Source organism: Grampus griseus (genome assembly GCF_964374135.1).
Source record: "Grampus griseus genome assembly, chromosome: 18".
In the NCBI taxonomy this organism is placed as follows: Eukaryota; Metazoa; Chordata; class Mammalia; order Artiodactyla; family Delphinidae; genus Grampus; species Grampus griseus.
In genome coordinates this window covers 71,007,043-71,033,516 of record NC_139012.1, presented here as the reverse complement: position 1 = coordinate 71,033,516, position 26,474 = coordinate 71,007,043, and the positions used below count along the sequence as shown (strand labels likewise).

Here is a 26,474-nt window from a genome sequence, read left to right as displayed (position 1 = left end):
AAATTTCAGACTTTCATATTCTGTGAAGGTAAGACTGAATCTTTCCCAAATCTATTCTTTCCTGACCTGCAGAGAGCCTCAATAAGCATTAAATAAAGCTGGTTGGCATTTCTTAGACCTAAAATGATGAGTTATATTTGACTATTTGCTTGTAGTTGCACCTTGTTGCAAAAGTACAGATAATTCTGTCCTTTGATATCTATTATATCTCTTTTTATTCATACCTTCTTAACCATTCTTACTGCTGTACCCATCATTAGCTCTCAACTATGCTATTCTCTGTAGTTCGTTAAATTTCTCTGTTACAGTTCTGATCATGTTATTCCCCTGGTCAAAAATATTTAGGCTCTTACACTCGTAAGAAAGAAAAAATCGCATATATTTTACATTGCCATTCAAGCCCTTCTAATATTTGGACCCAAATATACATTTAAAAATTCTGTTTAGCACACTGCCCTTTACCCATGCTTATTTCAACAAAGCTGAACATTTTTTTCTTTTATGTACCTGTGGTTTGCTGCCTCTAATTTTGTTTTCACCCTCTCATTTCTACACATCCAAATCCAACCCTTTCTGCAAATCAAGGCTCAGGCACAGCCTTCTCCACAAAACTTGCTCTTGTTCTTACAGCTACAGATTTTGTCTCTAGTCCTCCGGTACATACATGCATTGTGCTTAGTTATGTACCTATGGTTTATTTCTCTTTGCTTGAGTTGAGATCTTTAAAGGCAATATTGTGTCTCAGTGACCTTTGTCATGTATTTGAATAGAAAGTAAATATAGAGGAATAGAAATTCAATAATAATCTTAAAATTATTTAATAATTACTTAGGTATTTTAGAATTTGAATGCAATTCATTAAAATTTGCTGTATACTGCTATGTGCTATGCATTGTTCTAGGTTCTGTAAATGCAAAGATGAGTCATGGCTACAGCCCTCAAGAAGATAACCTCTTAGGAGAACAGAAAATATAAATAAGTGTTGATAACACAGTGCAGTACACAGAGTAATTGAATTATTTGCAAGATACTAGAAGTAGCTCTGAGGATAATTTATACTTAAAAAGTACACTTTGCTGTACAGCAGAAATTAACACAACATTGTAAATCAACTATATTTCAATTTAAAAAAGGACATTAAAATTTAATTTAAGATGCAGACTAAAATTAATTTCTTAGTAGTGAATAAAAGCTTTGATCAGAACTTTATCCTTGGGAAAAATATTTTGTAGTATTAGACACCATCTTCTTTATGTTGAACCACTTATTGGTTATAAGTATAACCATGAAAGTATCAAGTGTGCTTTTTTGAGAGTGTATTTTTCCTGATAAAAATTGTATCACTCTATCCTTTACTTCACATGCTTTTATAACCTAGTCAAAAGGGTAAATCTTTACTTCACATTTTTTAATAACCTAGTCAAAGGGATAAATCTGTCCTTCATATTTTTTTTATAACCTAACGAAAAGGGTAAATCTTTGCAAAAAACAAACATTGGAAGACTTCCTCAGTTCCCAGGAGCACATCTTTTAATCTTTATTCACATGATTCTCTTTTGATGTACATACTGTATCATCACTGTGGTCAGTTTTCTAATCTTTTGTTGTTAAATGTGTCAGTTGCCTGGCATATGATTTGACAGTTCTTTTCTAACATCACTTTAATGACTTTGAAACTCTCCTACCTTTGCTATGATTCACAATTGACTTTGTAATGAATTTGCATTGTACTGTTGGATCCTCGATGCTTAATGAGAGAATGACATGTTCTATCCCCCTAGTGTATCTAACTAGGGGATAGGGATAGGGGGAGGGATGTTTGAGTGCTATTCAGTGTTTCTGTTGTTTGCTTTATTGAAGTATATTTGATTTATAATATTGTGTTAGTTTCAGGTGTAACCAGCTTAGTGATTCAGGTTGACTTTTGCAGATTATATTCCACTATATAGATTATTACAAGATATTAGGTATAATTCCCTGTGCTATACAGTAAATCCTTATTGCTTTTCTATTTTATGTATAGTACTTTGTATCTATTAATCCCATACTCCTAATTTGTTCCTCTCCCTCTTGTTTAATATTTTAATGAATGGTCTGTTCATTTGTGAATATATTTGTGATATATTGACTTTTACTTACATAGTTTGTAATTGGGTATTTTTGTAATAAATAATTGAATACTGAAAATTCCTCTCCCTATAGGAGTAATACTGAGGAAGGAATGAGATAAGTTTAACTTCCTTTTGTGGATTATGAGGGTAGATAATAGACAATATTTCTGTGAAAGCTTGACTACTTCTTTTTTATAATTGAAGTATAGTTGATATACAGTGTTGTGGTAATTTATGCTATACAGCAAAGTGATTCAGGTATGTGTGTATGTGTGTGTGTGTATATGTTCTTTTTTATATGCTTTTCCATGATGGTTTATCACAGGATATTGAATATAGTTCCCTGTGTTCTACAGTAGGACCTTGACCTTGTTGTTTTTCCATTCTATATATAATCGTTTACATCTGCTAACCCCAAGCTCCCACTCCATCCCTCCCCCACCCCACTTTCCTGGGCATATGTCCGGAAAAGATAAAAACTCTAATTTGAAAAGATACATGCATCCCAGTGTTCATAGCAGCACTATTTACAATAGCCAAGACATGAAAGCAACCTAAACGTCCTTCAACAGATGAGTGGGTAAAGAAGATATGGTGTGTGTGTGTGTGTGTGTGTGTGTGTGTGTGTGTGTGTGTGTGTGTGTGTATGTATATATATATATATATATATACATACACACACACACACACATACATACAATGGAATATTAGCCATAAAAAAGAATGGAATTATTATTGTATCATTCTTTTTATGGCTGAGTAGTATTCCATTGTATATACGTACCACATCTTTATCCATTCATCTGTCGATGGACATTTAAGTTGTTTCCATATCTTGGCTATTGCGTATAGTGCTGCTATGAATAAAGGGGTGCCTGTATCTTTTTGAATTATAGTTTTGTCCAGGTATATGCCCAGGAGTGGGATTGCTGGATCATATGGCAACTATGTTTTTAGTTTTTTGAGGAACCTCCATACTGTTTTCCATAGTGGCTGCACTTGACTACTTTTTTAAAAGTGGGTATTTGGTATTGTAATAAACTGAAGTTTAAGTTAAATGAAAGAAGATACCCAAAATAGGGATTTAGTGATAAGGGCAAGATGTTATGCCCTAGGTTTCGAAGAAAAACAAAATTTATATTCTCGATAGAAGAAATAGACATAAAGTTGCAATAATATGAAACATACCACATGTTATGTTCATTGGTGGAGTGTAAGGTGTAATAATGAAAGTCTTTTTATGTCATAGAAGGTCTTTGTATGTCTCGTATATGGCTCAAAAGTCATATGAGCTTTTCCCTGTAGTTTAGAAAAAATTCTGATAATCTGTGTACCAGATATTGTGCTAGGTTTAGAGGCACAAAGAAAAATAAAGACGTCGTTCTCATCTTCAAAGAACAAACAGCACTGGATAAGACAGATAAACCAGTTGTTTTCATACTGTATACTAAAGGCTGTGGTGGAGATAAGCACAGAGTGCTAAGGGAGCACAGAAGTGGATGCAGGATACAGATTCCTCAGTGATTTCTGAAAGATACAGGAGCTGTCGTTAAAGATGAGGTCTAGGAGAGTGGAGGTGGGTGGTCTAGGAGAGTGGGGAGCGTGAAGAAAGCCGGCACAGTGGCAATGAACAGATTGGTTCATTTATAGAACTGAAAGTAATGTGATGTTTCTGAAATTAGTAACTCTTGCCTTCAGAGTTGTCCATTTTAATCTGAATAGTTTTTTAAATGATAGGACTAAAATATATAAATTGGACAGTTTTATCTTGCTCAGCAAACGAAAAAGCTAAATATTAGATAGTGTTCAAACTTTTTTTTTTTACACATCTCATTTATTTAAGTTAGGATGGATTAATATTTACTAGTGTTATCTGTTTTAAGATTACATTCAATATGTTCTAACACCAGGTAGCTGGTAGTTATTAGGGTCCAGGTGGTCACTCCAGCCTTGATATTAACTTATCACATTTCAGTCTTGTGAACAGAAGCAGTGATTGTGGGTAAACTTGCTATGTTTACCCTTCTGGTTACTTGATATAGCAAATTTCATATCTAAAGTTGTTACTCTTTGGTACCATGTGGATAATATGTTAAATAATTGTGTCTTTCAGGATGAATGCTATCAAGTAAGACAAGTGTTTGCTCAGAAACTGCACAAAGGTCTTTCCCGATTACGGCTTCCACTTGAGTATATGGCCATTTGTGCACTTTGTGCAAAAGATCCTGTAAAAGAAAGAAGAGCTCATGCCAGGCAGTGTCTGGTAAAAAATATCAATGTGAGACGCGAGTATCTGAAACAGCATGCAGCTGTTAGTGGTAAGCGTATATGAAAATGAAAAGTGTACTTTCCCATCCTGCCAGTTTCAGTTTTATAGAACACAAAATGATGTTACTGTTATTTATTATATTCTAACTTGCCCTCATTAAATAAGAAGTTGTTACTGTTTTTCAATAGCAGCTTTTCCTTTTAATAGGTCATTTTAAAATATAAATGCATGGGTATTTAAATATCAACCCATAGCTCTTTATGCAACTGACTAAAAGGCCAAGGGAAAAAAATCAGTGACTTTGGAGGTAAATAAAACAGTAAGCGGTACATTTATGTAGATTGTCTAAGTACTATCTTTTAGTTTAAAAAAGTACCGGTCTTCGATCTTTATTGGTTGTCCTCACCTGTAGCTGACATTAATAGCGGGTTCCTGTGTGCCTTTTTAAAATCTGCTCACTTTACCCCATCCACACTATTAGTTTTTGTGCCCCTCTGACTTCTGTGACTTGATCAACAGCATTAAAATCCATCCAGTTATGCAAGTCAGAAATCAGAGGCATTCTTCACGCCTTCTTTTTTCCTCTCGTTGGTCACTAAATCCTCTTAATTCTTCTTCTGGATATCTTGAATATTTCTCCTCAACTCTCCTACACTGCTGTATTTCACTTGGATTATTTTATATACTCCTAACTAACTCCCTGTTGTAAATGTTCCCCTGCCTCTGACCCACCTCCAGCTGTGCCACACCGCTGTCAAAATTATCTTTCTAAAACAGATGAGATCACATCACTTCCTTGCTTGAAACCTTTGTCGATTGCTTATTGCTCATAGGGTCAAGTTGAAGCTCATCAGCATGGCCCTTTTTAGTTTGCCCTCAGCCTGAGTTTTAAGCTTTCTCTCTAGCTACTCCTGACTATGAATTCTGTGCTCATTGTACTCTGGATTATTTGAAATCTGTATCGCCATCTTTTTTCTCTGTTGTCAACTCTGTCTGGAAATTGCGTCCCCCTTCTGTCCAAACAAACAAACAAACAAAACGAAGGAGAGTGGTTTGCTCCTTTTGAATCTGTTAAAATACAGTTTTGGTGTTACCGCATCACTAGGACCCTCTTTCTTTCTGTTCCTACCTCACCTTAGAAAAAATGAGGGCTCTGGAGTCAAATCCCACCACTGCCATTTATTGGTTGTGTTTGGGCGGGTTACTTGTGCAATCTGAGCTTTAGTTTCCTTTTTGTAAGACTGGTATAGTTTTACTCATAGCTTATGGTGGTTATGATTATGATTAAAAAGTTATGTGTATAAAGCACCTGGCATAATGCATGGTCCAAAGAAGTACTCAGTAGTTGTTAGCTATTTTTATTTTAGGGCACTGTCCACATTGAAGTATAGCTTCTGTCCTGTCCATGCTTTAGTATGAGGTTTTTATCTAGTCTTATGCATCTTTATATTTAAAATAGCCCCAATAAAAATAGAAGGTCTGGAAAAGAGTAAGCACTCAATAAATGTTTGACAGACTTTTTCACTGACTTTTGAACCTTGTTACTTTTTTCTTCTGTACCTACCTTGAACTGAATGATATTACACACAAACTTATTCTCTTTGAGTTCAGCAGTAGAAATAAAGAAAACTTGGTGCCTTATTGACACATACATTATTATACTCTAGCTTCAACATCTGATTTAAAATTTTGAGAGAGGAAATATAAAAAGAATTGTTCAGAATATGAATCCTAGTCTTTTGAGTAACCTTTATTAAAACTAGTTAGGACTTCCATTCTACCTCTAATGGAATATGCTGATCTCAGTCAAAATATTAAAATATTTGAATTTAAACTAAAAAGATGTTTGTTATTTAAAATGCCCTAGAAACAATGTCTATTCCTTTATATCTGTTCTTATGTTACAAATAATAGCAAATAGTATCAACCGTTACTTCCTGTTTTTGTGTCATACTAACTGAAAAATTTACTAGTTTTTTTCATTTTGCTCTGTAGCTTACAAGGGAGTGTTGAACATAGAGTTACTAATAATAAAAAAAAATAGATCTTATGTTCCTTAGTCTTGAATATAGTTTGGGTCACTTTTTCCCATATCTATTGAAAATTGAAATATTTGTCTTTGTAGCCTCAGCACATGGTGCATTTAGTAGGGAAATCAATATTGGCCATGATGGATGAATGAATAAACTTTAATTTATGATGTACCTCAACACTGGACATTTTAATATATTTTTCTTCCAGTCATATTGTGGTAAACTATTGGGATGCAGGAAACATAGTATCAGAGAGAGAGAGAAAGAGAATGAGTAAGATTTGGTTTTCTAACCTGGCTGTTTTTGTTTTGTTTTGTTTTGTTTTTTCTTTTTCTTTTTCTTTTTCAGAAAAATTATTGTCTCTTCTACCCGAGTATGTTGTTCCATATACAATTCACCTTTTGGCACATGACCCAGATTATGTCAAAGTACAGGATATTGAACAACTTAAAGATGTTAAAGAGTAAGACTTTTTCCATCCCATTTTCATATTTTCTGAAAGTTTTTTCCCTTTCTTGCTGATAATGGAATCTCAGTTATAATTAGTATATTAAATTTATTTCATTTCTTAGGAGTTTCAGGTTCTTTACCTTATTTGTTCTCTTATTTTTCTTTTTTCATACCATCTCTTCATGTTTCATTTCTTATATAATTTCCCAAAACAACTTAGCATAATTACTGTATTACTGACATATTTCTCTACCAGTCTGGCATTTCTTTTTTATTGAAGCAACCCATTAAGAGTTTCCATTCCAGTTCTTATCTTTTCCTACTTTCTTCTGAAACACTGTATAGATTTTCATGTGGGGAGAATTAATATTCTCTTTTATTCACATAGTAAGCACATTTTCTTTGCAGTTACTATCTTCCTCTATAAGGAATAGAGAATAGTCTAATTTAATAATGGGCCAAGTTGATAACCAGGCAACTGATCCCACTTACTACTTCATTGGTGATTGTCTAATTAAAGTTTATGACAGTTAACAGTTCTTTCAAAGATTCTTGTTGAGAGGCCAGAAGACTATATATGCCTGGGTGTGGGATAGGGGAATATAACGGTGTTTAGAGAAGTCTTTGTAAGACTACCAGAGTTCTTTAAAATATGGATGAGACCCTGTTTCTGTTACAATAAAGAATGACCTTTGTGGCTTTGAATAAATTAATTTCTCATGCCTTTAGCTTCTTATTAAAGGAAAATAACTCTTGGTTTCTTGATTCATAGAAATATTTTATAGTTAAATATTTGAGATGCTTCAAGAGAATAAAATTAAATTATTGATAACTTTCTCATGACAAGAGAAAACGATTTTACCCTCTTTTTGCCACAGTTTCTATTTTTAAAAAATAAGCAATTAGTTTTCCCAAAATGAATTCTGTGTTAGAGTGATTATATAACTAATGACAACTTTTAGCCACTCCTCCTTATCGGAACACATTAGTTTTTGAAATAGATAAAATATTCTTTGGAATTTACTAAACATTTTGGGCGGTATTTGTAAATTGCCCTAGTACAGCCATGAGTGATCTCCATTGCAGCAGAGAGCCACACCAGAAGAACTTATCCTGTGCCTGAGGTCTCAAAGGTTACTTTTTTCCCTTCTAGAATGATACCTTATTTCACATTTCTCTCTTCTCCCATTTTCTCCTCTGTGCTATCCCTCTGTCCCATTCTGTCTACATAACACAGAGACAAAGCACTTTCAGTTTTTTCTTGAGTAGAATTTAATGTAGTTAACTTTAAAACTGAGGTACTGACACTTTCTTTTATTTTTTTCTTTCTTTAAGCAAAAACAGTATACAGAGTTGTCAGCCATGACTTTTTCCTCAGATTTATTGATGAAGATTCTTACTATTGAGTAAGGTGGTTAGATTTTCTTGAAGACTTCCATTCAGGACTACAGTCAGTCTTGAATATTTGAGACTTCACTTTATCTATGGCCCAGTTATTCCTTTAGGCAGTCTTCCCTTCCTGTCATAGCCAGGGATTAAGATCACTTCATTCTTTCCACCATTTCTGTTTCTTTTTAACCTGCTTCCCTAAGAAAGTTAGTGAGACTTTGAGAAGGGGTATTACGACCTCGCACGTACATTGCCGATACGTTGTGATATGTATGTGACATATTTTTTTTCTCTATTGATTTACAGCTGTTTCTTTTTAATTTTTCCTGCTCCTGGAGTTCATTACATTTATATTTAGAATTATATCTGTATTTAACAGTGAATTTTTTCTTTTTTTCTTGGTATTTTTTAGGTGTCTTTGGTTTGTTCTGGAAATATTAATGGCTAAAAATGAAAATAACAGTCATGCATTTATCAGAAAGATGGTAGAAAATATTAAACAAACAAAAGATGCTCAAGGACCAGATGATGCAAAAATGAATGAAGTATGTAATTCTTTGTAAATAGTTATGATTCCATGTTGATTTCAAGCATTTGAGTATAGGGTATGAAACTTCTGTAGACAACATCAGTCTTTTCTGTTAGTAGTATAATAAATAGTAGTATTCATATTAGTAGTAATTAGACTTACTAACATAGAATTAATATAGAATTAGTAATAATGCTGTTACTAGTAAACTAACGAAAATAATAGAGTAAGTCTTTTAACTTACACTATTGTCCTGAAAACTGCATACTAAATGCATGTTCTAGAATTACAAATAATTCTCAGAGTCTAGGATACTGATTTAAGTACCTAATTTTCTTTTAATACCATTGCAGAAACTGTATACTGTGTGTGATGTTGCCATGAATATCATTATGTCAAAAAGCACCACATATAGTTTGGAATCTCCTAAAGACCCAGTACTACCAGCTCGTTTTTTCACCCAACCTGACAAGGTAGCTATTTTAGGATTTGTTTGTATAAGTTGAAATAAAATGTATTCTCAGCACTAGGTTGTGGGAAGATCACGAAGAATCAGTATCAAGAAGTGACACACTACTAATGTCATGAAAAGGTTGCCGTGAGTCTTAACAGTGTGGTTCAAGACCAGAATATGGGCCAAACTGGAGGACACAAATAAGTTCCGAGATGAGTTAGGATGATCTAGAGTTTGTATTCCAAGTTTTATGCTAGTCTAAGAGCACAGGCAAAAATGATCAAAGCTTGTAAATCTATGAGATAATGGCCATTGATCCAAAATGGGAAGGAGAATGCTGATAGGGATAGTCTGATAAGCCCTTGAGATTTCTAACTGGTATGAAGAAACAAGCAGAGAACTGACACTAAACAGGCCCAAGACCCTGGGAACACTACAGGGATGTTCCCAAACCACTCTCAGAAAACTCAAATATTGTATGATACTAAAAAAGGTGTTTTTTAGAATCTCTCTTGGAGTTTTATAGTGCATCTAAGCCTGTTAAAGTAACTGAGAGGAAACAGCCACTACCTTTTTCTTATTTTTTAAAGCAAAATACCGGTTAACGTCTTACCCAGTTTACAGAGATCAGAACAGTCCTGTAAGTTCACCCAATAAAAGGGACTGTCTGCTTTTAAGCATTCACCTTTTTGTGATTAAGATAATAGGAGTATACGAAGTCTCTTCCCTGGAGAGTATTATTACATAAGCATGTGTTTGCTGATGAGCTCTTAGAGCTCTAGCATGTTAGAGCTCAAATATGTTGTGTTAGTACTAGAATTAGTACGAGGTTAGTTTAAGCTTATTACAGCATTTAAAATCAGTGACTAAAATTTTGTGTTTCAACTGACTGTTTAGTTTAAACAAATATGTATTTTATAATGTACTTTAAAACAAAAGCTGCTCTATGCTTTGCTGGCTTTTGAATCACCTCCTAGATATAGTACTTCAGTAGTCATTGACTATTATTTTTTTTCCCTTGTTTGTAGAACTTCAGTAACACCAAAAATTATCTGCCTCCAGAAATGAAATCGTTTTTCACTCCTGGAAAAGTATGTTTTGAAAATTGTTTTAATTTTTATGTGGTAGTTTATTTTAGTGTGACTGTTGGCATAATCATGTTATTTAGTATTTCTTTAAAAATTGATACATCAAAAGTATTATCTTCTATTTACTAGTAAGAAATAGTTATATTTACTATATAGATGGAAGCTGAGATATAGAACTTGTTTTTTAGCTTATGATAAAACCCTGGAGACGTTCTTTCAAATATCTTATCTTGTAATATTAAGATAAAAATATGAAAGTAAAAAGACATCCTCTTATGTCCTTCCCTAGCAAGAGTCTAATTATCAGTTTTCATTTTTGACTATACATTTTATGTGCTCTCACTTCCTATGTAAGCCTTTTACTGCAGGTAACTAAGAAACTTAACTATTATTCTGTTTATATAGTCTTTGTTCAGTGATATTCAGTTTATAATTCTTATTCTTATTTTGCTTAAGGATAGGCAAGTTTTTCATGATTTGTATATGTAAATACTTTGACAGGTACTATTTATGTTTCTTTACATCTAAACTTCTTTTGGTTTTAATCAAATAGAAAGATATGCATTTTTCATTTCAGCCTAAAACAACCAATGTTCTAGGAGCTGTTAATAAGCCGCTTTCATCAGCAGGCAAACAATCTCAGACAAAGTCATCACGAATGGAAACTGTAAGCAATGCAAGCAGCAGCTCAAATCCAAGCTCTCCTGGAAGAATAAAAGGAAGGTAAGTACATAAGAAATACCATACTTAACATTTAAGGACTCCATCAAGGCTATGAGACCTAAAATAACATCATTTACATTTAATGTCAGTGAATGAATATCAGTGCATAGCTGAACATTCCTATTTTAACACTGGTAGCCATTTATAAGTTAAATGTATTTGCTTACTCATTTAGGTAGGTACTCCATCTTAGCCTTTCATATTTTAGCTTGTTGTTGTTGGTAGACATAAGCTAGTTTCCAAACTAAATGTCTAGTTCATCCATACAATGGAATACATAGTCATTAAAAAATGATGAGGTATGAGCTCATATGAAGAGTTTCCACAATATATTATTGAGTGAAAAAGGGAAAGAATAGAACAGTGTAAAGTATTTTTGAGTTTTTAAGAAGGGTTTGTATTTTCATTTGCTTGTATATGCATAGAAAATTTGGGGAACAGTACACAACGTCTTAATAGTGTTTACAATAATCTAGTGTAGGAGGGAGGTGATTTTATATTCTGTTATGGTTTGAATTTCTTTTACCATGTACGTATATAAACTTCTTTGTTTAAAAAATATTTTAAAAACGTACTTTTGAATTATGCTTTGCAGGAGATTTTTTTTTTTCTTCTTAAGAAAGAAAAAAGGAAAATCACACTTTAACTGGTTTTAGCATGGGGCTTAGCATACCATTTGTCAGCAGCAGAGCCTCGTACAAGGCTAAACTGCCACCATTTATTCATTTTGCTAAGTTATTATGAAAGATTATGTTGTCTTTTGCACTATTCATAACCAATCAGTAAAGAAGGGAGGAGACATTCTAAAATGTCTTATCAGTTTCCTTGTAATGAATAAATTAGTAAATGATATATAGTATAATCGAATTAAAACAAAAATTACATCTAAAGTTCTTGTTTTTTCTAGATTCCTGTTTTAATGCATATTAGTGGCTGATACCTAAGTGACCGTTCTTTACCTATGTCATTTAGACATTTTTCTACTGGATGGCCTCATATTTAACATGACCAAAAACATTTCCAGCAACTCATTTCCTAAATTACTGGCTTTTCTCCTTGAATTCCTGGTTATAATCAAAGATGATCTAATTCACCCATCTAGGCTAAGAGCCTCAAAATTGTCTTTGATTTTTCCCCTGTGCTAATAAGTTTTGCCAGTTATTTTTCTCTAGAATGTTTATTTAATATTTCTCTTTTCTGCTATCATCGTATTCATTCCCTTTCTTTAATTACTGTAGTATTTGGATATTTCCCTTTCTTATTCCTCTGTCTGCGTATGGTATATCATGTCACTGCTAGATAATCTTTTTTAAATGCTATGTTTTCAGGTTATTCCATTGCTTGGAAATCTTAATTGGCTTCCCTTGTTTGTTTTCAAGACCAATATATAGTTTTACCCAGTCCTCATCTCCCATTGTTTTTCACAACAAATGCCTTGTAGTTTCCCTACTTTACTTTTGGTTAAACTTTCTTTCAGCCTCTGTTGCTTTTTTTCTCCAAATCCCATCGGTTCACTAAGATTCTTTCTAAGGGAATGAGCTAGGTGTGTTTGAGAGATCAATTTGGTTGGAGAGTAGGAATGAGAGAATAATGGTCAGGGATGAAGGTGTGAGGTACCCAGATTATGTTTGGACTTTGTGGGTAATGTAAGGAATTTGGGTTTGATTTTAAGTAAAACTGGAAGATGTTCTGGAGTCTAGTGGTCTAATTTGTGCTTTTAAAAGATTGCCCAGATTATTGGTGGAGAATAGAGGCACTAGAATTGAGGTAGGAAATGCCACTTTGGAGTCAGCTAATAGTAATCTGGGGAAGGGATGAAAAGGGAAGATGATGGAAAATAGCCAAATGGTGTTAAATATACTAAAACCGGATACTTTTTGAAAAGAATGAAACTTTTCCTCATAAAGTTATAAAGCTACACTAGGGAAAAGGAAAAACTTCTAAGGTTATTTGATTGTAATAACAATTACAAATGTCTATATTAAAAGGCTTGATAGCTCTGAAATGGATCACAGTGAAAATGAAGATTACACAATGTCTTCACCTTTGCCGGGGAAAAAAAGTGACAAGAGAGACGACTCTGATCTTGTAAGGGTGAGATATTTGGTTTGATTTTATAATAAGTACAATAATTATTATTTTTACTATGTAAATAATCATTTTTACACTGAAACCAGTTAATTTTACTCTCAAGTTTGACATCTGATTTTACTCACAAATGTGAGTTCATAATTATCCTCTACCATGTAATTTAAGTATATTGAACTTCTTGTGTTTCTTGTCATTCTAGTAAGCAATCTTTATTCTTTAGCGCTTTGGAATCAAACATGCCAGTTCCATACTCAGAACTCCTTGGCTTTTGTGGTTTTTTTTTAAACACAGTAAATTTAGGCTTAGCCTTAGAGAAGGAGGCTAGAATGAGGGTCCTTAAAGTTTCCTTCATTTTAGTTGATTTCTTGAGCCTTTAATTACTAAGTAAGTTTCTAGTAAATGTAGGAAATGCTACTGTTTTCATAAAGTCCTTGTTTAGTTTTAAAATCTTAATAGCAATGATGTTGATGTGTGTGTGATAGGCATAATTTATAAATGTCATTTGAAGACAAATTTGGTACTTTTAGTAAAGATACAGAATACAGTTGTGTATTGCAACACAACCTGATGGCATTAATAATTGAGTATATTTTGACTTTCGAGGTTAGCTCTAAACATTTCTTGAATAACCCATTAGGTTCCCTGAATGAGTTCCTTTATCAGTGAAGTGTGGATACTTAGCTAGTAAGGTTTATCAGAATAAATGAATTAGCCCAAATGAATGGTTGTTGCTGCTGTTTTGTTATAAAGATTAATATTTTTGATTAATGATTATCATAATAATGAAAGTTAATGTTTTAATCTACTCGATTAATAGAGGCAAAAGGTTATTAATAAAAACATTTTCTTTCTCTGACATAGAACTTGCACTCCTGTCTTCCACTGGCCCAAGCTTACATATCCCAAGAAGTTTAAATTATTTTCAGTTTTTTTCAGATTTCTCCAGTAATTTATTTTAGCAGATTGTTTCTCTTTCCACTTAAAAAAATTAAAATTCTAAAATTCTTACTAAATCCTAACTATACTATAAATTCGGATTTTTATTGGCTGTTTAAAATTTTCACCCAAACAGAATTAAAAATTGATTGCTTAGCCAGAAAGGAATCCTGTTATCCTGATTTATGGAAGAATCTTTGAGTTGGAAAAGGTATTTATGTCTTCTAGTCCTGCTTCTCACTTAGTGCAGAAATTTCTTCATTATCATTTATGAGAGTTGGTGCTTGAAAATGCCTTAAGTGGAGAGCTTATAATTTCTCTCATTTGTTGGAAACCTCAACTAGGCTACCCATACCCACATATACTGCCTCCTTTCCCTCCCCATTACCCCCTTAATTAGGAAGCATGGTTAATATTTTGCTAGCCTATAAATTCCATATCTAGTTCTACCTTTTGGAGCAATGCAGAACGAAGTCTTTTTTTTTTGCGGTACGCGGGCCTCTCACCGCCACGGCCTCTCCTGTTGCGGAGCACAGGCTCCGGACACGCAAGCTCAGTGGCCATGGCTCACGAGCCAAGCCGCTTCACGGCATGCGGGATACTCCCGGACCAGGGCACGAACCCGCGTCCCCCGCATCGGCAGGCGGACTCTCAACCATTGCGCCGCCAGGGAAACCCTGAAGTCTATTTTTAATAGAACAGTTTTGAATTTCTGAGTTTTAAGATTTATTTATATAATTAATGAAGGCCTTTGGCGGTCTTTTGTGTAACATTGCATCCATTTTCAGAAGAACCTTATTAATAAGCTCATTTCAACTGAAATATTCTCAAAGAGGTGAGCATTATGAGACAGAAGTTCAATTTAAAGACCAATAGATTATGGTGAAAGAGTATCGTCTTTTTTATGTACTACGAGCTTCACATTGAAATTTCACTGCAAAGGAATTATTCTTCATATACATTTGTATTGTAATATTTAGCTTTACAAATAACATATTTTCTCCATTTCCTGCTTCTAACCTCAATTTTATACCCCCTCTGTTCTGAAAACAATACGGTACAAAATGAAAAATTAGAGAATGTAGTGCTTTAGGAAGCTTAGATTATTTTATGATATTCTGAAGAAAACAGACATTGAATTTCGGGTTTGCCAACAACCTTTTCCAGAGCATAAATGAATTCAGCCACTTTTTCAGATCTTTGGATGTCAGAATGAATTGTAGCATTGAAAATTGGAGGGTTTAGTTTTAATGTTTCTCTTCCCATCATAAGTAATGACAGGTAATTTTTAATTTATGTACAAAACTCTAGATAAATACTAACAAATTAAAACCAGTTATTTATAGGGCTTTATTTTCCCCTAGATTTCAAGGATAATTTAAACGCTAAAAAGAATAAAAAGCAAATCAACATCCCAAATAAAAATACTAACAAGATAATCTCAGATCATGCCAAGCAGACACAAATAAAATTTAGAATTCATTCTTGACAAATATGAACTCTTTGTAAATTAATACTAGAAGGATACTTCATTAACATGCTAAAAGTTTTATCTGTTTAAATCAGTAGTCAGTGATTTAGTCAAAATTATTATTCTTAAAGGCAAAATACTTGAAACATTCTTATTAAAACTCAGGAACAAAACAACCTGTTGTTTAAAATTGTTCTAGAATATTTGACCAGTTCTGAAAGACAGTAAATAGGAGCCAGAAGTATGACAATGAAAAAGAAGAGACAAATTTATTTTTATTTTTGTACTCTTAAAAAAAATAAGGGAAGCAGTTGAAAAACTAAGAGTGTAGGCGTATGTATGTATATATGTAACTATAATTTTACTCTGGTAATTTTACTTTATATCAGATGTACACTTGGGGGAAAGGGGATTTACTTTACAACACTAGCCATTACAACAACGAAATTAGATAGATGGATCTAAACATAACCTTAAAAAGAGGTAGGGGGAACCTATGTGGAGAAAATACCAAAACTGAGAAACAGAAGAGAGAGAAGACATGCCATATTCCTTCATGGAAAAAATGAGTTAAAAAGATGACAGTTCTTTCTAAATGAAGATATCATTGTAAAATTCCAGTGTGATTTTAAGTCCATGTGGAAGAATAAAATGGATGCAAAAAAGAGGAGTAATAAGATCAGCCCAACCAAACACAAACATACTTAGCTATAATTAGTAAAATATTGCACTGTTGTTACATTAGCCCAGAACCATTATTATTATTATTATTATTATTATTATTTGCGGCATGCGGGCCTCTCACTGTCATGGCCTCTCCGATTGCGGAGCACAGGCTCAGCGGCCATGGCTCACAGGCCTAGCCGCTCCGCGGCATGTGGGATCTTCCCAGAGCAGGGCACGAACCTGTGTCCCCTGCACCAGCAGGCGGACTCTCAACCACTGCGCCACCAGGGAAGCCCACATTATTTTTTGAAAAATAATGCAAAATAAAGGAAGCATTACAAATAAGTGATTTTGAAATTGATTAGATGTCTGTTTGGCAGTGGAAGTAGGAAAAACAGTTTAGAACCTCAACTCAGCATCCTATTCTAAAACAAGATACAATAATGTCTTAGTCTGCTCAGTCTGCCATAATAAAATATCATAGACTGGGAGGCTTAAACAACACAAATTAATTTTCTCACATTTCTGGATGTTGGGAAGTCCAGGATCAAGTGTGGGCCAATCCAGTTCCTGGTGGGAGCTCTATTCCTGGTTTGCAGATGGCCACCTTCTTACTGTGTTCTTAACATGGTGGAGAGAGAGACAGCAAGATCTCTCTGGTGTCTCTTTTCATAAGGATACTAATCCCATCATGAAGGCCCCACCCTCGTGACCTTATCTCAACTGAATTACCTCCCAAAGGCCACATCTCCAAGTAGTATAGTATCATAGCACTTCAGCATATGAATTTTGTGGGGACACAATTCAGTTCATAACAAATAGGAAATAAAATTTAAATATACACAAAAGTGTAGAATATTTAGATTAAAACTCAGACTTTAATAAACAGATGGACAAAGGGCATAATACCAAGGATATAATTAGGCAGTTCACAGGCAGGAAACACAAGTGACTAATTAAACATATTAAAAAATTATAAGTAATTAGATAATTTTTCTTTTCACTGTTTTTTTAAGAATGTGAACTGGAACAGACGTTTTGGAAATTAACTTAGTACTATAAATATTATGTGTCTTGGGTTTCCCTGGTGGCGCAGTGGGTGAGAGTCCGCCTGCCGATGCAGGGGACACGGGTTCGTGCCCCGGTCCGGGAAGATCCCACATGCCGCGGAGCGGCTGGTCCCGTGAGCCATGGCCGCTGAGCCTGCACGTCCGGAGCCTGTGCTCCGCAACGGGAGAGGCCACAACAGTGAGAGGCCCGTGTACCGCAAAAAAAAAAAAAAAAAAAAAAAAAATTATGTGTCTTATGTACATGTGTATACCTGTGGAGAGCATTATAAATTCATATACACTATTCTTGGTTTCTTTGAAGAATTTCTTCAGTCTCCATCTGCTGGTCAGTGCTTAAATTCAGTGAATGTAGACTGGTATTTTATTTTAAATTTGAAAGTCACTGATTGTTAAGTTATTTTTTTTGTTAGTTGTATCTGGGAAGAAGTGATATCTTTGATTCAGAAGTGTTTTCAGAATTTTTAATAAATGATGAATATGTTTAAACTTTTGTATCTTGCAACCTCCATTTATAAAATAAAAATAGTTATTTTATGATGTGTATGCATGATATATATATAACATAGTTGATATTTTATGTCTTATTATACATTGTGTGGTAAAATTAGGATTACTTAAATTGACTCAAAACAGATCCATTATACTTCAGTATAGTCGTTCATTATTTAAGCATTCAATTTAGAATGTTCTTTTTTATGAAATAGCTCTTCACCAAAAATTTATAATCTAATCAAATACTGATCTTGAGGGGTTTCATTTGAGGCTCTCTAGCTTGAGTAAGAATAAAAACGTACCCTCTTACCCCCAGATAGTGTTTTAAATTAGAAAATTATTAATAAAGGCAAGTAAGTAGTTATCGTTCTGATGTACTTCAGAACTCTATACCTTATTTAGGTACATTTTTATGACTGAAGTGGATAACAGATTTTTTTTTTGATTCTTAAAAATACATATACTAACAATGCATACTAAGTTTTATATTTGAAATTGTGGCTTTTATTCCTAGTCTGAATTGGACAAACCTAGAAGCCGGAAAAAAACACCTGTAACAGATTCAGAGGAGAAATTAGGGATGGATGACCTGACTAAGTTGGTACAGGAACAGAAACCTAAAGGCAGTCAGCGTGGAAGGAAGAGAGGCCATACGGCTTCAGAATCAGACGAACAGCAGTGGCCTGAGGAAAAGAGGCTCAAAGAAGATATATTAGAAAATGAGGATGAACAGAATAGTCCACCAAAAAAAGGTAAAAGAGGCCGACCACCAAAACCTCCTGGTGGAGGTACACCCAAAGAAGAGCCAACAATGAAAACTTCTAAAAAAGGAAGCAAAAAAAAACCTGGACCTTCAACAGCAGAAGAAGAGGAAGAAGAAGAAAGACAAAGTGGAAACACAGAACAGAAGTCAAAAAGTAAACAGCACCGAACTTCAAGGAGAGCACAACAAAGGTAAGTATGTTTAACTCTAAACTGCATACATTTGGTTACTATATTATAAATCATAATTTGATGCTATCCACATTTGGGTCTTCCCCAAAGCAGAGCAGAATCTCCTGAAACTAGTGCAGTTGAATCCATACAATCCACACCACAGAAAGGACGAGGAAGACCATCAAAAACGCCATCACCATCACAACCCCCCAAAAATGTGTAAGTTGTAAATAATATTAAATTTCAAACCAGTTTCAAATTATTTTGCAGGGGTTCATAAATTTCTAAATATACATAGGGCTGTATTTAAATCCCATATATTTAGCCCCATTACACTAGATAACATAACATTTTTGTAAACTTACCTAGGTGATTGATACTCAGTCAGCCTTTGGTGACATTTGTACATTTTTACAGGTTTTAGACAAAACTTTATAAATGAATACCAAATAGTTTATTATTTCCAATACATACTTTATGGTACCTGAAGAGATGATGAAGTATTTTTAAATAATTACAGTATAGACCACGTTACCTTGTCATTCCATGCTACAATTTTTCTTCGTGTCTTTCCTCAACAGCTTTAAAAAATAGCTTTTACACTTTTGCTTTGATTCTTTGAACCATGTCGGAAAGTAACAGGTATCATTTTTCTTAAATTACATCTGTAGAAATTACCACATGGTGATCTCAAGTTTTTGATGTCTTGATTTTGTTTGTTTTCTAATCACATTAACACATCTGTATCTATAGATAGTTTTGGATGTTCACACATGTACATGTTTATAGGAGAGTTACAGTAACAAATCTGTGTCCAAACTTATTAAAGTGACAGGGGCATCAGTGTTGTAATTTGTAAATTGGCACTTTTTTCTCCTCAAAGTAGAAATAGAATAGCGTGTCTTCTACTAGAACTTTTGCAGTTTTTCTGAAAGTAATCCCATACTTGAATAGCTTGACTTTTCAGAGTTGCCAACAGACCTTGGTTAAATACTCAGTTACCTTCAAAGTTTTTCCTGTTCCTGTGTATTCCATAGGAAGAGGAAAAGTTACCTGAGTGTCTAGCCAGTACTTCCTGCCTTTTTCCATATAATTTTTCCCTCAGATAAAAAGTAAAGGTAAGTACATTTTTGTGGCAGCTTCATAAATGTGTTTGTATTCAACCATGGAAACTCATTGTTTTTTCGATAAAAAAATATTCTTAAGGCATCTTAAATTCCCGTCGTTAATTTTATAACAAGAATATAACAGGGTGAATATCTTTCATGCTTGTAACTTTAATTTGTTTCTGTTTGGGCCTCATAAAATTAAGGGCTTAGATGATTATCATGTTACCTCCTAAAATTACACAAGTTCCTCACATGAGTGTTCTAAATCAAACAAACATTTCTGTTAAAAAATCAATACAGAAAGAGATTCTGTATTCTGTCTTAACAACCTAACTTCCTTTCACTGGGAAGCCCCTTTTTAGAGGTAATGTAATAACATATGTTACGATTTGTCTGTTTTCTTGTTCTGACCTCAGTGGAATTGAGAAAGATTGTATTATTTTCCTTGTATTTTCTTCTGTTAATTCTGAAAAACTGAATCAAGTACGTTTGAGTAATTGGTTTGAGTATGGATTAAACAATATCTATTTTCGATTGCTTATAGAAATGATAGGCTAAGTTCTTAATTAAAAAACAAATATTTATCAAGAGAGATACATTTAATTAAATGGTGACATCTATTACATATTTTTGAGTGTCTCCTGTTTCAGAGGGTACTAGGTGCTAGGGAATATAGTGGCACGAAACAGGCACGATTCTTATCCTTATAGGACTTACCATCTAAATGGGCATGTAGTCATTAAATAATCACACATAAATATGGAATAGTAAATTGTGATATGTGCCCTGAAGGATAAAGTTAGGGTGCTGTAGGAGAATGTAAGGACAGGGCTGGGGAATTGGGGAAGTTTTTTTCTCTTTGGAAAGTGACCAGTTGGTTCCTTGAGAGTAGTAGGAGTTAGACTGATAGAGAGTAGGGAGAGGAACTCAGGTGGAGGGAACACTGTTTTGGAAGGTTCTGAAGTGGGAAAAATCCTGGCAAATTCAGAGAGCTGAAGGAAGACAAGGATATTGCTGTGTTGTAGTTGTGGGGAACTGGGGAGTGGAAGGAGATGAGAATGGACAGGTAGGCAAGGCCTGTCTGCAGCGCTTTATATACTGTATTAAGGAGGTTTATGCAGTTACTCTCAGTACGTAGGGGGCTCTCTAGGGGGCGTGGCATCAGCTGTTTTTACATTTTTGAAAGATTACTTGTAGAGACAAGAGGCAAGAGATGAGAATGGTTTAGAAATATGTAGTAACAATGAAGATGGAGAGAAGTGAATGGATTTGAGATTTCTTTCTAAGTAGAATCTTAGGGCTAGATAAAGAGTTGTAGACTATGATGAAAGACTTAAAATTTCTGCTTTGAGCAACTCAGCCTTTTACTGAGTTGGGAAAGGTAAAAGGAAGAGTAGACTTTGGGTTATGTTTTAAAATCCTTTATGGTATTGGTCTCAGTTACACTGACTTGTTATTTGGTAGATCTTTTTATATGTAAGATTCTAGGATTAAGTGCTTGTCTAGGGTTCGGAATGTAAGAAAAATATTTCTTGGCTTACAAGGTAATTGAGAATAAAAATGATAATAAATGAAAGCCTGTGAAATATTTAAAGCATTTCCTGTTATGAAGTAACCTACCACTTAAGGATCAGAATGTTCATTTTATTTTACATGTGTTTTACTCTAGCCGTGTAGGACGCTCCAAACAAGCCGCTACTAAAGAAAATGATTCAAGTGAAGAAGTAGATGTGTTTCAGGGTAGCTCTCCTGTCGATGAAAATCCACAGGAAGAAACAGAGGAAGAAGAAGTTTCTGCAGTAAATGTATGTGTTTATGAAAGTGCCATGTGTAATAGTGTGGAATATAGACTTAGAGTTGGTAAATATTTGGTCAGGTCCATTTAGCACTTGCTGTTACTTAATAATTTTAAATATTTATATATTTTTCTTCATTAGTTTATAGTGTTTCATCTGCCGGCTTAGATAGTGGAGACTATGTCCTTTGTGAAAACCTGAAACCAAGTGAGAATAATAGACGTAGCCTAGTGAAAGTGTAAATGCCCAGTTTAAAACTGAATGCAGAGAGGAACAAGTGGCAGTCTGATGTCAACACTTTACGCATTTAAGTTCTTCCTGTATCTGTTATATATACTCTTGTTTCGTAAGTATTTGTTTGAGTTTCCCACTAGCTACTAGTAGTTAGTTGTATAGAATAAAATCATGTCTTTAACTAAAATTAGCTTTTGGAATTCATAAAATTGGTAATAGACACTTCTTTTACAGAGGTAGGAATGTGATGCTTCCTGAGATACTTTTTTTTTAAAGAAATGAATGGTTTTGCTGGTTACATCTCAGATTTTTTTCTCTTTGGAAGAAATATAACTAACACATTTAAGTAAGAGCTGTCATCTTCCTAACATTAATGGTGAATCTTTGGGTCAGCTCAGCCAGCCATCTTTGTTTGAGAAACCTGTGTTCTTTGATCAGGTCCCAGGGTTGATCCCTGCCCCTCTGTTCTATTTAATATAATCAGCACTTCTCTCTGCATCAGGATGCATTTATGTGAATGAATTAAGACCACAGATAAATATGTTGAATTATGGTCTCAAACTAGTTGGGCTTGTTTGTAAAGGGTTTTACGGGGGTGTAAAAATAAGGCTGAAGAGTTGTACATAGTGACTGGTGTCTTCATCAAAGAAAAACTATACTGTAAATTAATTAAATTAAAATCCTGTTCTATTTGTATTCCTCTTGTTAATACTGATCTTTTTTGAACTAAAGTTTTATGCTTTCATTAGTACTTGCCAGTAAGTGGTAATATGTCTGAATTTCAGATTATTTATATGTATTTGATAGTTGTTATGATCCAAACTCAATAGCTGTTTTCTGAGAAAGACAGCTGTGAGCCTAAATTCATAAATATTAAATGTTTTCTTTTACTACAGAAACATAAGTAAAAAGGTGATATTTGCAATTGTTTTTCTTGCTGTTGGCATTGATTTCTGTTCATTTCTCTTTAAAATTATTAAATAGAAAAGTAAAATAGTTCTCTGTTTTGCTATCCTGAGAAAGGCTGTTTATGGGCATTCATGTATTATGTACGTCTAAATGTGTGATGTCAAGGCAGGAAGTTAACATAGGAGAAAGGTTTTGAGGAAAGAAAAGCAAAGAAAATCAAGAACATGTAAGAATAATGATTGGTTAAAAAATAATAATAATTACTGCTGTGTCTAATTAATATGTACCCATTTTAATTAAGCATCTGGTGATATTTCTTTCAAGGTACGGCGGCGAAGTTCTAAAAGAGAAAGGCGATGAACAAATGTCATTAATAACTTTCTATGTGAAAGCTTTGAAAAAAATAATTTTTTGTCAAGCTTCAGGCTGAGTAAAGCCTTTGATGCACAAAGTGGGACTGCTGAAGAGTGGACAGTTGGACCTTACTCTGATGACCTCATGTATTTGTGGTCACGTGCTTTAGCCATGCGCACGGTATAACATTGACTATGGAGTCTTGTGAAAAAGTCTAATGTGCGATGGCTATGTAGACATAAAGAAGAAACTTGTAAATATATTTTTTCTTCTTCTTTTTTTTTAATGTTTCTGACTTCTAAAGTGCTTGTATAGCTTTTATCTGCGGCTTTAAACTGACAGTACCCAGCTGTTTATTGGATCTATTGATTTGAAAAGAGTTTGTTAGGATAGATCTTAAGCAGTAATCTGTCAGTGTTTGTATTTGTATTCTCTGCAGTTTTACTGTGAAAATTTTTTTTCAACAAATGGTGTCATTTTCTTGATGTCACAATTTGTTGGAGAGTTAAAATGATCGCTTTCCCTTGTGTATCTTACCTAGTGTTTACTCCTGGGCACCCTTAATCTTCAGAGGTGCTAAATTGTCTGCCATTACACCTGAACAATGCCTCTGATGGGAGGACGCCACGCAAACTGTGGAATAGTCCTGAAGTTGTTTGATTATTTTACACCTCAGTATTGGTCCCAGAATTTTCTGGCTTTTCATGGCAAGGAAAATTTTAAAAAGAGAGAGATTTAAAATATTATAATTTTAAAGAGTGTGTTATAAAAATAATGTACTGAGTTCTTTATCCCATTTTATCATCCCTTTTCAGTTTTTATTAATCTACTGTATCAATAAAATTCTGCAGTTTGAATTAGTTTTTAATAGTCTAGAATGTTATTGTGTATAGATATTTCCTCTTGAACATTATATTCAGAAAATGCAAATTATTACACTATAATATAAAATCTGATATATACACATTAGAAATGTTTCAGTTCTCCATAACAGTGTAAAGTTAATCAGAAAGAAAAAAATTTTATTGATGCAGTGTGTCTTTATAAAGCTGTTCTTGAAAGCAAGTGTTTTGTATTTTATAGTGAGTTGCATGTTTATGAAAAAAAGTGCTGAAAATGGGATGTGCTCTTTTCTGTAAATTCGTATTTAGCCATAGTATATGATAGATTGCCCCATAACATAGTTTTTCATCAAGAGTTTATTATTGTACTTTATTTTGGAGCCAAAAATTGTTTCTGGGGGGGAGGGGCAGGGTGGGAGTGATATATCCAACTATATGAGCTACTGTAGGTTCACAATCTTATGAACTTCGAATGGAATTCCACTTTGTCCAGATTGGGAGAAGTGGAAATATATTTGGGTTTAGAGCATATCTTTTTTCTTTGTTGTAATCTACAAAATATAGAAACAAAGGCAGCATCCTTTATACAGTTTTATGAACTGTATTTTCAACCAAAACATATAGGTTACAACTTAATGCTTTCCTAAATTCATTTTAGTATTTCAGGTGCTGTTCTTTCATTTTTTCATGGTTACCATCAGAAAAGAAAATCGTATTCTAACTTATTAAATTTATCACAATGGATAATGGAGCATTTTCATTTAATATGCCATTATGTTTAAGGTATATTTCCAAGTTGGTTATAATAGATGGGGGATATAATAAAGAAACTATTTTGGAAAGTGACATTTTACTATTTTCCAGTGTATATCACAATTGATGTGATTATTTTTCTTTTGAAGATTTCTTCATGTTTATGAAACGGCCTTTTATTTTTTAAAAAAAAGTTTTGAATTGTGTCTTGATCTCTCAATATTTAACTATTCTTCATCTACAACAGTACTGACACCAGTGATTATGGGAGGCTGCTGTATATCAAGGCAGCTAATGTTGGACCAAGATACAGTTGGTTTTTAAATGTGTCATTAGCTCAGTTCTCCCAAACACACTATTTCTATTTCAGCAGTACAAAGGCATGTTTTTAAATCTATAAAATAAAGAATAAGGGATAGCTTTGTATTTTTGTCGTTGACTAAATTGCACCGGAAATGTTTATGGGAGTATATCTTTAAGACCATTTTATAAAACAGTGAAAAAATGATTGTGGAGGATTTTTATTTGCATGATCATAGTTAACCAAATTTCACTGCACATTTAATTCTGTACATCAGTTCACAAAAAATTTTCATTGTAGATTTTGTTCAATGACAGTGAGTCTGTGATTTTATAACTTGTCTGTTCACTTTTTGGGAGGATTATGATGTAAATTTTCCATTTTTCTGTAGAAAAAATAGGTGCAATAATGTTCAAAGTTTTGATGTCCTGAGTCATCTTAGGGGATTATCTCATTATGTTGAAACTCAACATTTCATGTACTAACATTTGGAGAACCACATACTGTAACTAAAGTAAAATTAAGTATGTGTAAAACGTTAATTGCTAACAGTGGTTAGCAAACTCTTCAGTGATAATGTTCATTTTGAAAATATATACTGTATAAAAAAGTTAAGAAAATATTTAACTCACTGTAACAAGTTCCATTATGAAGATCTTACGGTTCTTCAGTGAGGTTGTCTTGCTGCACTCTGTAGCAAATCCGTTTAATCTACACTATAATAAAATTTCTTGCTGCAGTGCAACAGGAAGCTTTTTCAGTGATCTCCACTGTATATGTAAATTACAAATGTGGCTGTAAAACTTGTTCCGGGTATTAAAGGTTACATTACTTTCTGTATTTTCTTATAACTTGTAAGTTTGATTTTTGATTTTCCTTTTGCCCACTTAAAGAATGTCAGGAATTTAAGAATTTGTTTAACTTAGGCATATCTCCCCTACCACATAGTATTATGTCACCGTAATGAACAGTTGGTATTTAGATAGATAATCAATTTTCAGACACACTTTTGGATTTTCTGTGAAGTTGAATAAACATGAAAGCTAATATATAACTGTATTATTTTATTTATGTGAATCTATCTATATATATTTAAATATGTTTACTAAATGGAGGAAGGCACATTTTAGTGATTTTTAATTTTGGAGGCTTTGTTTCATAAAGAGGAAATATATTTCCTAGTAACATTTTTCAGACTTCTTGTTTAAACCTCTCATGCAACATCTTGGCTGGCAGAGACTTACTAAGTATTATTTAAAAGGTTGCATAACTGAAGAAAAGAAATGTATAATATAAACTTTAAAAGTAAACACTAAGACAATAAGTTACTGTAGTGACAGTTTTATTAATTTGTTCAGTGAATATTTATTGAGTACCTACTATGTGCTAGGCTAGTTACAGAGGATATAGTGTGATCAGGATAGAATAAGTCTCTGCCTTTGTGGAGCTTACATTCTCCACAAAGAGG

The 26,474-nt window shown here is 33.6% G+C and overlaps 1 protein-coding gene across 1 annotated transcript in view; it reads left to right on the top strand.

The window, feature by feature from the left end:
• PDS5B (PDS5 cohesin associated factor B) overlaps positions 1-26,026 on the top strand; it is a 194,202-nt gene extending 168,176 nt beyond the window's left edge. The window contains exons 25-35 of the mRNA XM_082675608.1: positions 4,225-4,429; positions 6,762-6,876; positions 8,665-8,797; positions 9,135-9,254; positions 10,264-10,326; positions 10,901-11,046; positions 13,035-13,140; positions 18,287-18,726; positions 18,820-18,927; positions 21,487-21,622; positions 23,081-26,026. Coding sequence (XP_082531734.1) covers positions 4,225-4,429; positions 6,762-6,876; positions 8,665-8,797; positions 9,135-9,254; positions 10,264-10,326; positions 10,901-11,046; positions 13,035-13,140; positions 18,287-18,726; positions 18,820-18,927; positions 21,487-21,622; positions 23,081-23,116 — 1,608 coding nt within the window. The 3' untranslated portion in view covers positions 23,117-26,026. The remainder of the gene's footprint in view (positions 1-4,224; positions 4,430-6,761; positions 6,877-8,664; positions 8,798-9,134; positions 9,255-10,263; positions 10,327-10,900; positions 11,047-13,034; positions 13,141-18,286; positions 18,727-18,819; positions 18,928-21,486; positions 21,623-23,080) is intronic.
• Positions 26,027-26,474: the final 448 nt, after the last annotated feature.